Source organism: Mus caroli, unplaced genomic scaffold (assembly GCF_978045245.1).
Source record: "Mus caroli unplaced genomic scaffold, Mus_caroli_1 scaffold_7, whole genome shotgun sequence".
Lineage (NCBI taxonomy): Eukaryota > Metazoa > Chordata > Mammalia > Rodentia > Muridae > Mus > Mus caroli.
In genome coordinates, this window is record NW_028227262.1 from 64,098,303 (window position 1) to 64,111,411 (window position 13,109).

General features: G+C 51.6%; 1 protein-coding gene across 2 annotated transcripts in view; it reads left to right on the top strand.

The window, feature by feature from the left end:
- Nucleotides 1–4,530, top strand: part of Sfxn5 (sideroflexin 5) — a 119,588-nt gene extending 115,058 nt beyond the window's left edge. For both annotated transcript variants that reach the window (XM_085840476.1, XM_085840477.1), the window contains one exon: nt 1,854–4,530. In XM_085840476.1, the coding sequence (XP_085696602.1) occupies nt 1,854–1,931 (78 nt within the window). In that variant the 3' untranslated portion in view covers nt 1,932–4,530. The remainder of the gene's footprint in view (nt 1–1,853) is intronic.
- The last annotated feature ends 8,579 nt before the right edge of the window (nt 4,531–13,109 follow it).

Consider the following 13,109-nt stretch of genomic DNA (forward strand, 5'->3'; position numbering starts at 1 on the left):
CTAGGCCATAAGGATTCAGAATGAACAAGATCTACAGGTCTCCTGGTTGGGAGAGGGACACTTGTCATCTGACATGGAAAGGTAGAGGATGTGTGAGCAGTCAGTCCCCCAACACTGTGATATCACTTGGTTATAAGAAATACAGGGGTATTGGGCCAGAAAGGTTGTCTTTCTCAGCCTAGGTAAGCTTTGGTCTATAGCTCGGCCCATAAAGCTGACGAAAGACAGAAAAATAGGGTGGGGGTGGGAATGATGGTAGGAGGATGCCTCTAACAGACAGAACAGCCCAGGCAGACCAGAAATGAGGCAGGGAACAGCCAGGTTTGTATAATGAACACAAAGAGGTACATATGCCCTGTGTCTTCAAGATAATGGGGAGTGTAGCAGTGGGAACTGAGGGCATGGGTGCAGGCTGCTGAACCATTTTTTTTTATAGTGAGGGTGGGGGTGACCAGACCTGAGATTCAGAAGACAATGGGATGAAGTGGATAGCCAAGGGATAGGAAGGGAAGGGGTAGGGAGGGGAGGGGAGGGGAGGGGAGGGGAGGAAGAGAAGAGGGCCCAGGGTCTTTGGTCATTCAGCCATTAGATAAGGTGTTATTGCCCACAACGTGGAGCTGGGCTGGGGCATAGGCTCAGTTCTATTTCAGAATGCTTGAGTTTATGCACCCATGAAGCATCTACCATCTTTGACTAGCCAGCAGTCAGCTGTTGGCCTAAGGCTCAGGGGAGAACCACAGCTGGACACATCAGAGACATGACAGGCACCAGGAGTCCAACCAGACCAAGCCTCAAGTACTCCAAGAAGCAGCCAGTAGGTGGTGTGAAATGAGGGTAACTGACCTTGGAAAGAGAGGTTTTGTAAAGCCAGATTTGCTGTGGGCTGAAGCCAGTGGGAGGTGGACAGGTGGATTTGACCAGAATGGACAATTTAAAGAAGCATAGTTGCTGGGGAGAAGCAATACCAGGCCATAGGCAAGCCCAACAAGGTAAAAAGGAGTTTCTTCAGATGCAAGGTTCTTGTGGCATGTGTAGGACTCCATGGACAGCAAAGTTGGGAGAGAAGAAGGAGAGGACAGAGGCAGAGGAAGGAGGAGAGAGGTGGGTGTCTGCCTTCCAAGGGGAAGGGACGGACACTGAAGAGGGCAGGAGGGATGTGCAGGGTGTGGCAGGCTATGGGTTTGATCCGAAAGCAGTTCCCCACTAGTGCCACTGAAGTAAGAAGGCCCAGAAGCTCAGGACTGGGAAGCCAAGGGTGAGCAGCTGAAGTGACTCCAAAGACTGAATGTGGCCTCTGTAGAGGACAAGAGATGAACTTGACCAGGCAGTGTCTGGAGGAAGCTCTTGCCACCTGCTCCAAGGACTGGGAGGATTAGGTGTGTGGGCAGGGACCCCTAAAGCTGGGCTACCAATCAGAGCTAGAAGGACCCTTGAGGCTGGGAAAGAGCTGAAGTAATGGTCCCTGAGACCTGAGTTGGTGTGTGTGTGTGTGTGTGTGTGTGTGTGTATGTGTGTGTGTGACAGAGTATTTGAGACCTGCAGTATTATTGGTCCAGGAGAGCAGAGAATGGGGTACTGCCAGGGAAAAGGCTTAAAGAAGACTAGACAATGGGTCCTCAAATGTGCCTGCAGTAAGAGGAACTAGGGTATTTTCAATGAGGGAAACCCAGAATCTAGACAAGAAAGAGGCTAATCGTGAGCTGATGGAAGAGAAAGCACGCATATCTCTTGCTAGGACATAGAGGTACCAGCTAGGGGACATGCAGAGGAAAAGAACTGTAGGTACCAGGTCAGGCCTTAGAGCCACTGCCCTGGCACTCCCCACCTCTGCACTCTTCTCTTTCTCTCCTCAGATTGAAACCTCCCAATTGGAGCCTGAGATAGCCCGGGCTACCAGCAGCCGGACAGTGGTGTACAATAAGGGGCTGTGAGTGAAGACCAGCCGGCCTGGGCACACAGCACTATCCAGGCCGGGCATTCGGGGTGGGGAGAGAAGTCTCATGAGCTGTCTCTGCAAGGAGGGGCTGTCTGGAAAGCAGCCAACCTCCATCAGTAGGGAGACTAACCATTCACATTTTAACATAGGGGAGAGGAATTCTGACACATTTCCTACACAAAAAGAATCAAGTGCATCTCTGGGCCTTACATGGGGTCGGCTAAACTCCACTCAGCACAATTTCGTGTGAGCTAAAGAACTGTAGAGTGCTTCTGGGGTAGTAGTATCCTTTTATATGTTCTTTTTTTTTTCGGTTTGTTATAATTTTTTTTTATTAGAAGCAAGTCTGAGCCTTGGTTGCAGCTGACCAAAAGTAGCAGGACAGGTGGCGGGAGCCAGAGGAGCCTGGGAACTGGTTTGCATTGATGGGAGGGGAGTATAATGGTTAGGCCTGGTGGGCCCCTCGGGTTAAGAGAAGGGAAGGGAAGGGAGGTGGTCTGCACCCCACAGGATGAACCAAGGTTCTTGGGAATTGGGTCCCTCTATCATAGAGCACTAGAGACCCCCCTGGAAGATTCCGGGAACACCAGGCTCTGAATGTACCCAACTCCTACCCACCCACAGCTGAGGGAAAGTCAGATGACCCCAGGCATGGGTCATCTTTCATGGAGCTCATATTGATTCCAGGTCCCTGAGAGTACCCCAGCTCTAGTCAGGGATCCCCAAGAAGCAACACTGTTCTGTGGGAACAAGGAGAGAGGATCCTGCCTGGGCTTTGCAGGAGGGTTCTTTTCCACAAGTAGCTAGAGTTTCCTACGGGGACAAAGGTGGGCTGAGCCCACTGTGGTCCAGTCTGCAGCCACTGAAGCTGTCACACTCCACACCTTTCTGCAATAGAGGAGTCTCCTGCCTGAGGGTGCAAGGCCGGATCCCTGGCAACTCCCTGAGAGGTCGCCTCAGCAATGGACGAGCCACCCACATCTCCGAGCTTCCATTCCCTCCCTGGAAGCAAAGGACTGAACTGGGGTTCCCCCCAAGCCTGGGGCTCCTCTCTACCTGCTTCACTCAGATGTGCACATTCCAGGCATCTCGAAGGTGGATTCTGGGCTGGAAAGTGCATCAGGCCCTTCTGGAAATGGCCAGCACTTAGCCTACAAAAGGACCTTACCCTTCTGTATGGACTCCCCTACATCCTAAAAAACCTTGACTTGTGCCAAACCCTTCCTGGCTGTGGAGGAGGCAGTATGGATGCCTGAGCTGAGCTCAGGGGTCACACGGCATGCCCTTCCTCACTGCTGCAGACTTGGGGCCTCTTGCTGCTGGCTCCATCTCATCACGTGTAGGCCACAGAGGAAGAGATAGCTCTACCTAAGGAGGCAGGGTCTGGGCGAGCTGAACAGGGTGACTCCTGGTCCAAAGGACCCACAAAGAGGAGATACACTGATCTCTACACAGTCCTCATCTGTCCACACTAGGATGGGAGCCCTGGCTCATGACCCTGGAACCTGACTCAGGACGGGTCAGGCTGAAGATCAACATGTATGGTTGCAGAAAAAGGCTGGCGCGAGGCAGCAAGGACAAGGTCACAGGTTCCCTGCCAGCATCTTAAGGCAGGTGTAGCTGCAGCAAGATGGGCTGAGCATGGGTATTGGTCTCCGGGCCTTGGCTGGAGACTAGATCTGTTTGCTTGGAGCCTCTTTTGAAAAGTTCATTCTCAGCTTTTTTTTTTTTTTCTGTCCCCACTTGTCCTGGAGCCTTGTCCTTATGCATTTATTATGGGACCAAAACCTCCCTCCCCCAGGCCTGCCTGCTCCAGAGGTTCTTCCAGCTCGCCCTCTGTGCTGGCTGTCCCCGTGGCCTCAGTACCCCTCATAGGTGTGTTTTGTCTGTGGAGTGATTTCTGCCATGCTCCAATACACCCTGAGCCCAAGTGAGCTGAGGGGGCAACTCCTTTGGATTTGCTGTGACAGATGGTCCTTGTGGCCCACAGTGATGGTGACTGAGCGTCTTGGGCCATGCTGTTAAACCCTGTTCTGACTTCATAAAAATCCATAAGGGAAGCTTTCTGTGAATGCAAATGTCCCTATTTGCTGAGGCTAGGGGACAGAAAGAGGCCTGGAGGAATGGCGCCAGATTACCTCTTGTTGGGTGTGGTTTTGCCAGCAGTAGGGGCAAATCTACAGCAGGCTCTCCCGCCCTGATGTTCCTGGCCAACTCTCCTCTGGTAACTTTTAAACATTCCCTAAAGGATGCTCTTCCATCTCTGGAAAGCAATTTGGGAGTACAGGAACCAAAAGTCCAAGATGCCAAAATGGCCACCGAACCAAGATGTCTGCACTCTGTCTCATTTCCTAATTGTGGCTGTCTTATGAAAGTCTCTGGTCTGGGGAAGGGTGGGGCACTGAGGAGAGGAGCCAGTGAGAGGCAGGTCCATGCTAAGCTTCCAGCCTTGGGCAGGTATGAGTGAGGCTCCACACGTATGCCTCAGCATACCTAGGGACTTCAGACTGCCTTTTTAACCTCAGAAAATGTCTCCGTGTATGTGATTTATGTCATACTAATGGGCTGTGGGCAATAAACATGAATTTAAAACACACAGGTGTGGCTTTGTGAACTATAGGGCAATGGGAGGAAAGGAATGAAGAAACACAGAGGGATTAGGTAAAGGCAGCTAGGGACTCTGCGGAAGAGTTCCCAAAGGAAGGACATGCCCGGGGTTCAGGAAAGGCCCAGAGGAAAGGGTAAAAGAAAAGAGGAGGACATCTGAGGGCAGGGAGCTGGTAAAAGAAGATTTGGAACCACAGAAGAGGGTTGACTTAAATGGCTCAGCCAGGGAAGAGCATTGCTTTGCAAGCCAGGGCCACTGATTCAATCTTCAGAACCCATGGCAGAAGGAGAGAATTGATTCCTGAAAGTTGTCATCTGATTGCTGTGTGCCCTCTCATGTGCACCATAGCGTGTGAGTCCCCAGCCCCCTGACCCCAACCACAAAAGAAGTCCTGTGGCTGAGTGGTTGCTGAAGAGGCTTACCCTAAGGAACTGGAACACTCTAAGATTTCAGTCGGTTCTTTCGCTGTGTGGGTCCACAAAGCTGGAGGGTGAAGGAGAGGGGACCGCCGTAGCCTGCCTATGGCTTGGAGACCTATGAGGGATCTCAGCCAACTACAGATATGATGTCTTCTGTGTGTATGGTCTCAGTCCTGGAATTCTGCCCCCTCCCAACTCTCTCAGAGCCCCTCATGTGTTGGGTAGTTTTTATGTCAACTTGTCATAACCATAGTAATATGAGAGGTGGGAAACCATAATTGAGAAAATTAAGATGGTGTGTAGGATATTTTCTTAATTAGTGATTGATATGGGAGGACCCAGTCCATGTGGGTGGTGCTATACCTGGGCTGATGGTCCTGGGTGCTATAAGAAAGCAGGCTGAGCAAGACATGGGGAGCAAGCCAGTAAGGAACATCCCTCCATGGCTTCTGCTTCAGCTCCTGCCTCCAGGTTCCTGTCCTGTCTTCAGTGAGGAACCTGTGATGTGGAAGTGTAAGCCAAATAAACCCTTTCCACCCCAACTTGCTTTTTGTCATGGTGTCTCATCACAGCATTAGTAACCCTATCACCTGATAGACCTGGTTTCCCTCCCAAACTGCCCCCTAGAAGTCCATATGGGAGGCCTGCCCTCTCCTATGGGACTACTGAGCATCTTTCAGCCCTGCAGAGAAGGAAGCTGATATGGAGAGAAAGCATTTGGTAGGCAGATGCTGGTCCCAGCATGGCCAGTGGCTGTTGTAAGTACTTTTTTGTTTGGGAGCATTCAGGTGCACATATGTGTACACATGTGAATGGAGGCCAAAGGTCACCTTTGGGTATCATTCCTCAGGAGCCATCCACCTTGATTTTGAGGTCTCTCGCTGTCCTAAAGTTTATCAAATTGGCTGAACTGGCATGAGCAAACCCCAGGATCTGCCTGTCTCTACTCCAGTACTGGGATTTATAAGCATGACCCAGAACAACCTGATTATTATTAGTAGTAGTAGTAGTAGCAGCAGCAGCAGCTTTTAGTTTGCTCATTTTTTTGAGACAGAGTCTCTCTCTATATATAGCCCTGGTTGTCCACTATGTAGACCAGGCTAGCCTCAAACTCATAGAGACTAACCTGTCTCTGAGATTAAAGGCATTCACCACTATGTCCAGCCCCCTTGTTTTTTAAAAGTTGGTTTCATTACTTTGCCAACTGAACTCAACTGAACAGAGACTTGGTGCACTTACCTACCAAACGCCAGCTCACTGGTGGGGAAGGCAACAGATTCTTCTCTCATGCCTCCTAATTATCTGGGGTGTGGGTAGGAGGCCAAGCTCTGGGCCCCCTTGGAATGGATGAAGAGTGAATAGGAAAGAGGGAGGGGATGGGGTCTCTATTCAAAGTGATACCTTGAGGTCAGGAGGCTACTGGTCTCTGGGGAATTTCTTTGTAAGAGCTAGGATGGGCTACACAACCCCCATCGGAACAGCAATCCTTGACTCTCAGGACATACACAAATCCCTCCTGGGAACTGTTTGTTGTTTTTAGCTGGATTGGGGACTGAGCTCCTGCCCAGCTCAGAGATCATTAACACTTGAAGAATGCAGCCCATGGACTGACCTGGATCTAGGCCTCTTGCTCCCCACTCAATCAAAGAGTAGGAGAGTCAGAACACTGGGGGCAGGGAGCTGGGTGTGAGGACAGTGATGAGTGACCCTTTCCTGAGGCCCAAGGAGCCTGGCTCTGTATTCAAAATGGAGACTCCTTCAGCATCCTGTGTCCCTACTGCAGCTGCTGTTGGGCCTGCCTTCTTGTCTACTCCCGAGTCTCTAGTTAGGCTGTCGAGTTGGAATTTCTCATCAACTGGGTCATGCTTGTAAATCCCAGCACTAGAGAAGTAGAGACAGGCAGATCCAGGTTTGCTCATGCAGTCTAGCCAACTGGAGAGATTTAGGACAGTGAGAGACCTCAAAATCAAGAGAAGGTTCCTCCCAAGTAATTTCCCCACTTTTTCCTGTTGCACCAGGTAACCCTAATGGCAATGGCCAATAACTGCCTCCCCCATACACCCCTAGGCAACTCCTGGTAGCCCTTTCTAAGGTCAGGGGACTCCTCTTTAGCCAATACAAAAACCTGGGCCCCACTACAAAACCCCAGGGAAGATAGAGATGGAAAAAGAATAGATCAGGGAAAGAGGAGATAACAGACAGCCAGGCAGGCAACCAGTTGTCTCCCTGGAGACTCCATGCATCCCTAGTGAGGACAGAGGGGCTGCTATCAGCCCTGAGCCACCTGACATTGCTCTCTTCCTCTTCTGGGCAAGAGTGGGAAAGGGAGATGAGCACAGGAAACTCTGACCACTCCAAGAATGAGCCGTAAGAAATTCAGTTTGTTTCCAGAGCAGAGGCAAGATCCTGGACAGGTGAGTGGTGCTAGATGGAGCTGCGGAGGTCTTGTGGAGAGAACGGCTTCATTTGAGGGTAGCTTGGAGAGATAAGCAGACACAGTGCATCTGCTGAGAGACAGGTAGGGGACCCTGCTTGGCCATGGGAGGGTGGAGAGTCAGGGCCTGGGCCAGCATGGGAGACAAAGGTAGAGAAAAGTAAGGTCACTGAGGAGAGTGTGGCAGCAGGGAGCCAGCTGATCCCCCCAACCCCCCCCCCCCTGTTTGTAAAACTGAGGAAAAAGGATGCTACATTTTGGGGGCCTACAAAGACAGGAAGGAGATGAAATGGCAGGGGAGGCAGCCATTCCATCTCAGTTCTTATAGGGTTCTGGAAGACAGCCAAGAGGAGATGTCAGGAGACGTCAGCAAGGGCTGGATATATAGGCTTGCATACTTGGAAGCCCATTGAGGTGGCGCATGCCTGCTGTCATCCCAGCACCTGGGAGGTAGAGGATGGAGGATCAGGAGCGGAGCACAAGGTCAGTCACTCTCACTGGACTCTATGAGACCCAATCTCCAAAACAAAAGACCTGGAAAAGACCTGCACTTGATTCATTTATTGACTGCCTCTAGGAGTACAGTAAGTTAACCGGAAGAGAAGGTCAAGGAAAAAGTCCTGTGCATCCCCAGCCCAAAGAGAGACTGGGATCTGCCAAGAAAGCTTGGCCAGTGAGAGCTGAGTGGTCACAGCATGGTCAGGGCAAAAGCCAGCTTTGTGGGCTGGGAAATCAGTAAGCTTCTGGCTCATAGCCTGTGGAGGTGTGTGTGTGTGTGTGTGAGTGTGTGTGAGTGTGTGTGTGTGTATGTGTGTATGCGAGTGTGTGTGAGTGTGTGTGAGTATGTGTGTGTGTGAGTGTATATGTGTATGTGAGTATGTGTGTGTGAGTGTGTGTGTGTATGTGTGAGTGTGTGTGTATGTGTATGTGAGTGTGTGTGTGTGTGTGTGTGTGAGTATGTGTGTGTGAGTGTGTGTGTATGTGTATGTGAGTGTGTGTGTGTGAGTGTGTGTGTGTGTGAGTATGTGTGTGTGAGTGTGTGTGTATGTGTATGTGAGTGTGTGTGTGTGTGTGTGAGTGTGTGTGTGTGTGAGTATGTGTGTGTGTGTGTGTGTGTGTGTGTGTTTAGGTAGCCTCAGAGGCATCAGATCCCCTAGTACTAGAGTTACAGCCACCTAACATGGGTGTTGGGAAGTAAACCCAGGTCCTCTGCAAGAGCAGCGTGTACTTCTAACTGCTGAGCCACCCATCTCTCCCTCTTTCCAGCTGTGTATCTTATTCTTTGAGCCAGGGTCTCTCACTGAACTATTTGGCCAGACTGTCTGGCTAACAAGCTTCAAGGAATCCTCCTATCTCTGCCTCCCCAGCACAGATATTTTGATTTGTTTGTTTGTTTGTTTGCTTGCTTGTTTGTTCTTACATAGGGATCAAGCTCAAGACTGCATGCTTGCATAGCAAGCACTTTACTAAGCCCTACATGGAAGGAATTCTTGGCGCAGATTTGGTTGTAAGCTCTATGTCATGGTATCCTGACACTGCATTCATCGGTTATAGGAGGGAGAGTCAGGCAGAGATGTGAGAAGGTATTAAAGGCAGGAAAAGATCAGCAGCTGAAGAGTGTCTTCAAGAACAGATAGACTGGAGCCTATATCAGAGAGCTCTTGGGACTTCCAGGAGGGCCATGGAGATTACAGGAGGCAGGTGGAGGATGGAGAGACCTGTCAGAGTACCTGCACCCTTGTTCACAAGCCTAAGAGGTGGTCTCATGGGAGAGCTTGCGGCCTAACTTCACCATTGGAGTCATGAGCAGAAAACTGGGATTGGCCAAGCAAGACTGGGGGCTTTACCCACCTGGCCCTCCAACTTCTGTGGACTTCTCTCCATCCACGGCCGTAGCTCCTGTCTGGGTTCTCCAGGTTCTGCTGGTCACTGCTCCTGCCCCTTTAGACCTAAGGGCTACACAGTTTTCCCATTGTTACTAAGGGCTTCCCATGTTACAAAGGAATGCTCCAACATTCTCATGGCTTTCCCAGACTTGTTCATTGTTCCTTTTTGTCAGCTCCCCTCTGCTGCCCAGACTAATGGTCCCTTCTCTAAGTGATGTGGAGGTATTCCTCCCAAGGCTCATTTTTCTCTCTGAAGATGGAAGTCATGAAATTGGGGGTGTAAGTGAGTTGGCAGTGCTTGCCCGGCATTTCATGAAGCCCTGGATTCAAGTCCCAGTACCACTTAAACTAAGCATGGTGGTACACCCAGGTAATCCCAGCATTCAGCAGTTGGAGTTCAAGTTCATCCTCAGTTTTATATTAAATTTGAGGCCAGCCTGAGATACCCTGTCTCCAAAGGGAGAGGGGGAGGGAAGAAGGAAAAAAGGAAGGAAAGAAAAGAAGATGAAGTAGGTTCCCTGCTGACAGTGACAGAGACAACTAGGGGCGCAGCAGGGTGACAGTCTAAGGCCTCTCTTGTAGGGAGCAAGAATAGATCTATCAAAGAGAATGAGGGCTGTGCTGAGACTGAAACTTGGATTCAGAGTGTGTCCCCACCACACACCATCACCTGGTGTCCTCCTGCCTCAACAGAGTAGGTGGAGATGTGGTTTGAGTAGACTTGGACCTCTGCTGGCTTGGTAAACCAAGCATAGCCAGACAAGGGCCTATCAGAGAAAGAATGGGGGAGCGGCTCAGAGTGTCCCGCGGGCTCACACTCTAACATGGATGGGAGAGTGAACGAGCCAGCCAGAGCACCCCAGCAAAGGACATCTGAATGTGTGATTTAAAAGTGTTCTTCCCGGGCATGAGGAGAGTGACAAGAAGCTGAAGTGCCAGGTGAGTTGTCCACTGAGACCCCCAAGTTCTTCAGGGGGGCAGGAAGGCCAGAATCTGCTAGCTTCAGTCTTGGACAAATGAAGGGGCATGGCCAGGATGTGGAGCTACACTCTGCGCACGCACGTGCACAGCCCACATGCACAGCCACACGCCCACACCCACCCACACAGTCACACTCTCACGCACGCCCGCCCGCACGCCCACAGCCCTCCCAGACACTCCAAACACCCTCACATGCACTCACCCTCACACGAACCCCAGACAGCAGATGGGGCGCTCGGGTAATTGGTTAAACCTGTTCCCGATGTCTGGCTCCGCCTTGGCAGCACCGTCTGACAGGAAAGCTGGCTGGGCCTACACCGCTAAGCCTTCTGCCCCCCATCCCCTCCCCCTGTGTGGCTGTCCTGGAGCAGGGTCCCAGCGAGGATCCTCTAGGACAGAGCCTGGCTCTCAAGTCAAAGATTGCACGAAGCCCCAAAGGAAGCAAGCACAGCACCCGTGAGGAAAGATTGATAACGAGAGCAGGTGCCACACCTCTGAGACGCCAGAGGCCAATCTGGGAACGTCCCAGGACAAGAGGAAACAGTGTGGTTGTTCATGGAGAGGAAGCGTGTGGATTGCGTGCCAAGAGTTAAGAATTCCTGCTTGCTGCACTTGAGGCTCCTGTAACTCTGTGCTCTTAAGACAGGTGCTCAGAAGAGTCAGGCCCTCATTCCTAAGGACTCTGGAGGTCAGCACCACTGATGAGAAATGGCCAAACAAGCTTGCTTAGAGATGCCAGCCCAGCAGCTCACCCAAACATAGATGCGGGGAAGGAGGCCAGTGTCTACTCTTCTGGCCCTCTGCGGGCCCTCGCTCCAGGCAGGAGCCACCCTGGGGAGCGGGCAGGAGCAGCAGTCCTGTCTCCTTGCTGTTCGGCTGCATCTGCGGCTCCTTCGTCTCTTTCTCTTTGGGAGAGACTTTGGTTTGTTCCCTGGAGAGGGCCCAAAAACTCCCAAATTAGCAAACCTGGCAAGCCCGCAGCTCAGAAAATAGTTCATCCTGATTCCATGTTTTTCAGGCTCACAGAAGCCTTTATTAATGAAGTCACAACACCAATATTTACCGTCTGCGGGAGAGGCACAACATGGGGGGATGGAGGGGCTCCCCGCCCCGCCCCAGCAGGCCTGCCTAGGAAGACTGGCAGGTTTTTAGATTCTTCTAGTCCTTTATCTTCTTGATGGGGCGTTCTGCTGTGATCGTTCAGGACCCATCCCCCATCCACCCCCCCCCCCAGCCAAGCACTGTAGGATCTTCAGAGGAAGGGCTCACCCATCCTGTCCCCCCACCAGTAGTGCTGAAGGCGAGCCTCTCCTCCCATCCTACCAGTTCATGGACACCCCCACTGCTTCCCTCCCTCCCCCAATATTGCTTGGCAGGGAGAGTCGGTGAGGGTTTAATTCAGACTTAGCTGGGTTAGAACTTTTAAAATTTGAGGGATGTGTTCATTTGATGGAAGAAGGAACAGGAGGAACAGAATCTTTTGGTTTCCAGAAACTGGAGTGGACATCCACAAGACAGGCAGCGTAGAAAAGGTAGGATGGTGGGACTAGGCCTGTTCTCAGCAAAAGAACCTTGTGCGCTTGGCTTTCTGCACCTAGCCCAGGCAACAGGAATGGGCCTTCAGCATAGATCAGGTACTTCAGCATCCACAGGGTACTCACCAGCATCCCAGATGGAAAGAACAGCACAGGCCAGCAAAAGCCATGACGGCTCACTCAGGGACACCAGGAGCGACGAAGGAGAGGCCACAGGTGGAAGAGAAGCAGCAGCATAGTACAGAGTGGAGAAAGAGGAGGCATTTTCCTGCCTGATCAGGAGGATTAGAACCCCCCCCCCGCCCCCGACCACAGTGTGGAGGGCCTTCTTCAATAGTCACAGAAGCCACATAATGTCTGTGTTCTTCCCAGAGAGCGGCCAGGGCCAGAAAAGTGGCAGGGACAACTGAGGGATGCTACACGAATTGATGTGTGACCAGACATCACTGTCTAGCCAGGAATAGGTAAGCTGAATAGGAGAGACCTGAGGTGTGGATGAACCAGAGGAAGAGGAGACAAGGGACCCAAAATGAAAACATAGGGGTTAGGGACACAAGGGGGGCCTCCGAGCAGATGAAGGAACAGATGAACCAGGGCAGGAAGTGGATGAATGTGTCCAAAAGGGGAGCTTGGGACAGTGGCTGTCGTTCACATCAGGAGAGTGCTAGGATGGACAGTTGGAAAGTTCATGGGAGGTGAAGTAGACACAGGCCTGGGTGCTGGGAGGGAAAGACTGTTGGAAATACAACCACACTTCTCCAGGATGGTGGGCAATGTGTCAAGAGGAGAGGACAGACAAGCTAAAAGGTGGATGGACAAGAGTCCATTGGGCCTGCCTTGCCTTCCTTTGTTAGGCCAAGGTGTCCCCAAGCCACAATGACCTGGGCAAGCTCACCATCAATCCCATGGGCACTGGGTGTGGTGGCTCATACTTACAATCCAGCACCTAGAAGGCTGAGGCAGGAGGATTGCTGTGACTTGGAAGCCAGTTTGGGTAACAGAGTGAGACCTTGTGTCTAAAAAAGAAGCCAGAACAAGGTTTTTCAGGACAGGTGCACGTCTGTGTGGGGCCTGGGCTTGGAACCTCCTTACCCAGCCCCAGCTCTCCTTCCCTCTGGGTGTTCCTCAGTTGGAGACACTGCTGGAGTCTACAGATGTAAGGAGTCTCTTGCCTCCCAACCCTCCACAAGTTTGGAAAGATGTGGCTGAGGCTTCCCTTCAGGCTCCTGGCCCTGAGCGCTCTTGCTGACCAGCCCCTACTATACGGAGAACCAACACCCAACAGCCCAGGCTCTATGGTTGAAGATGGA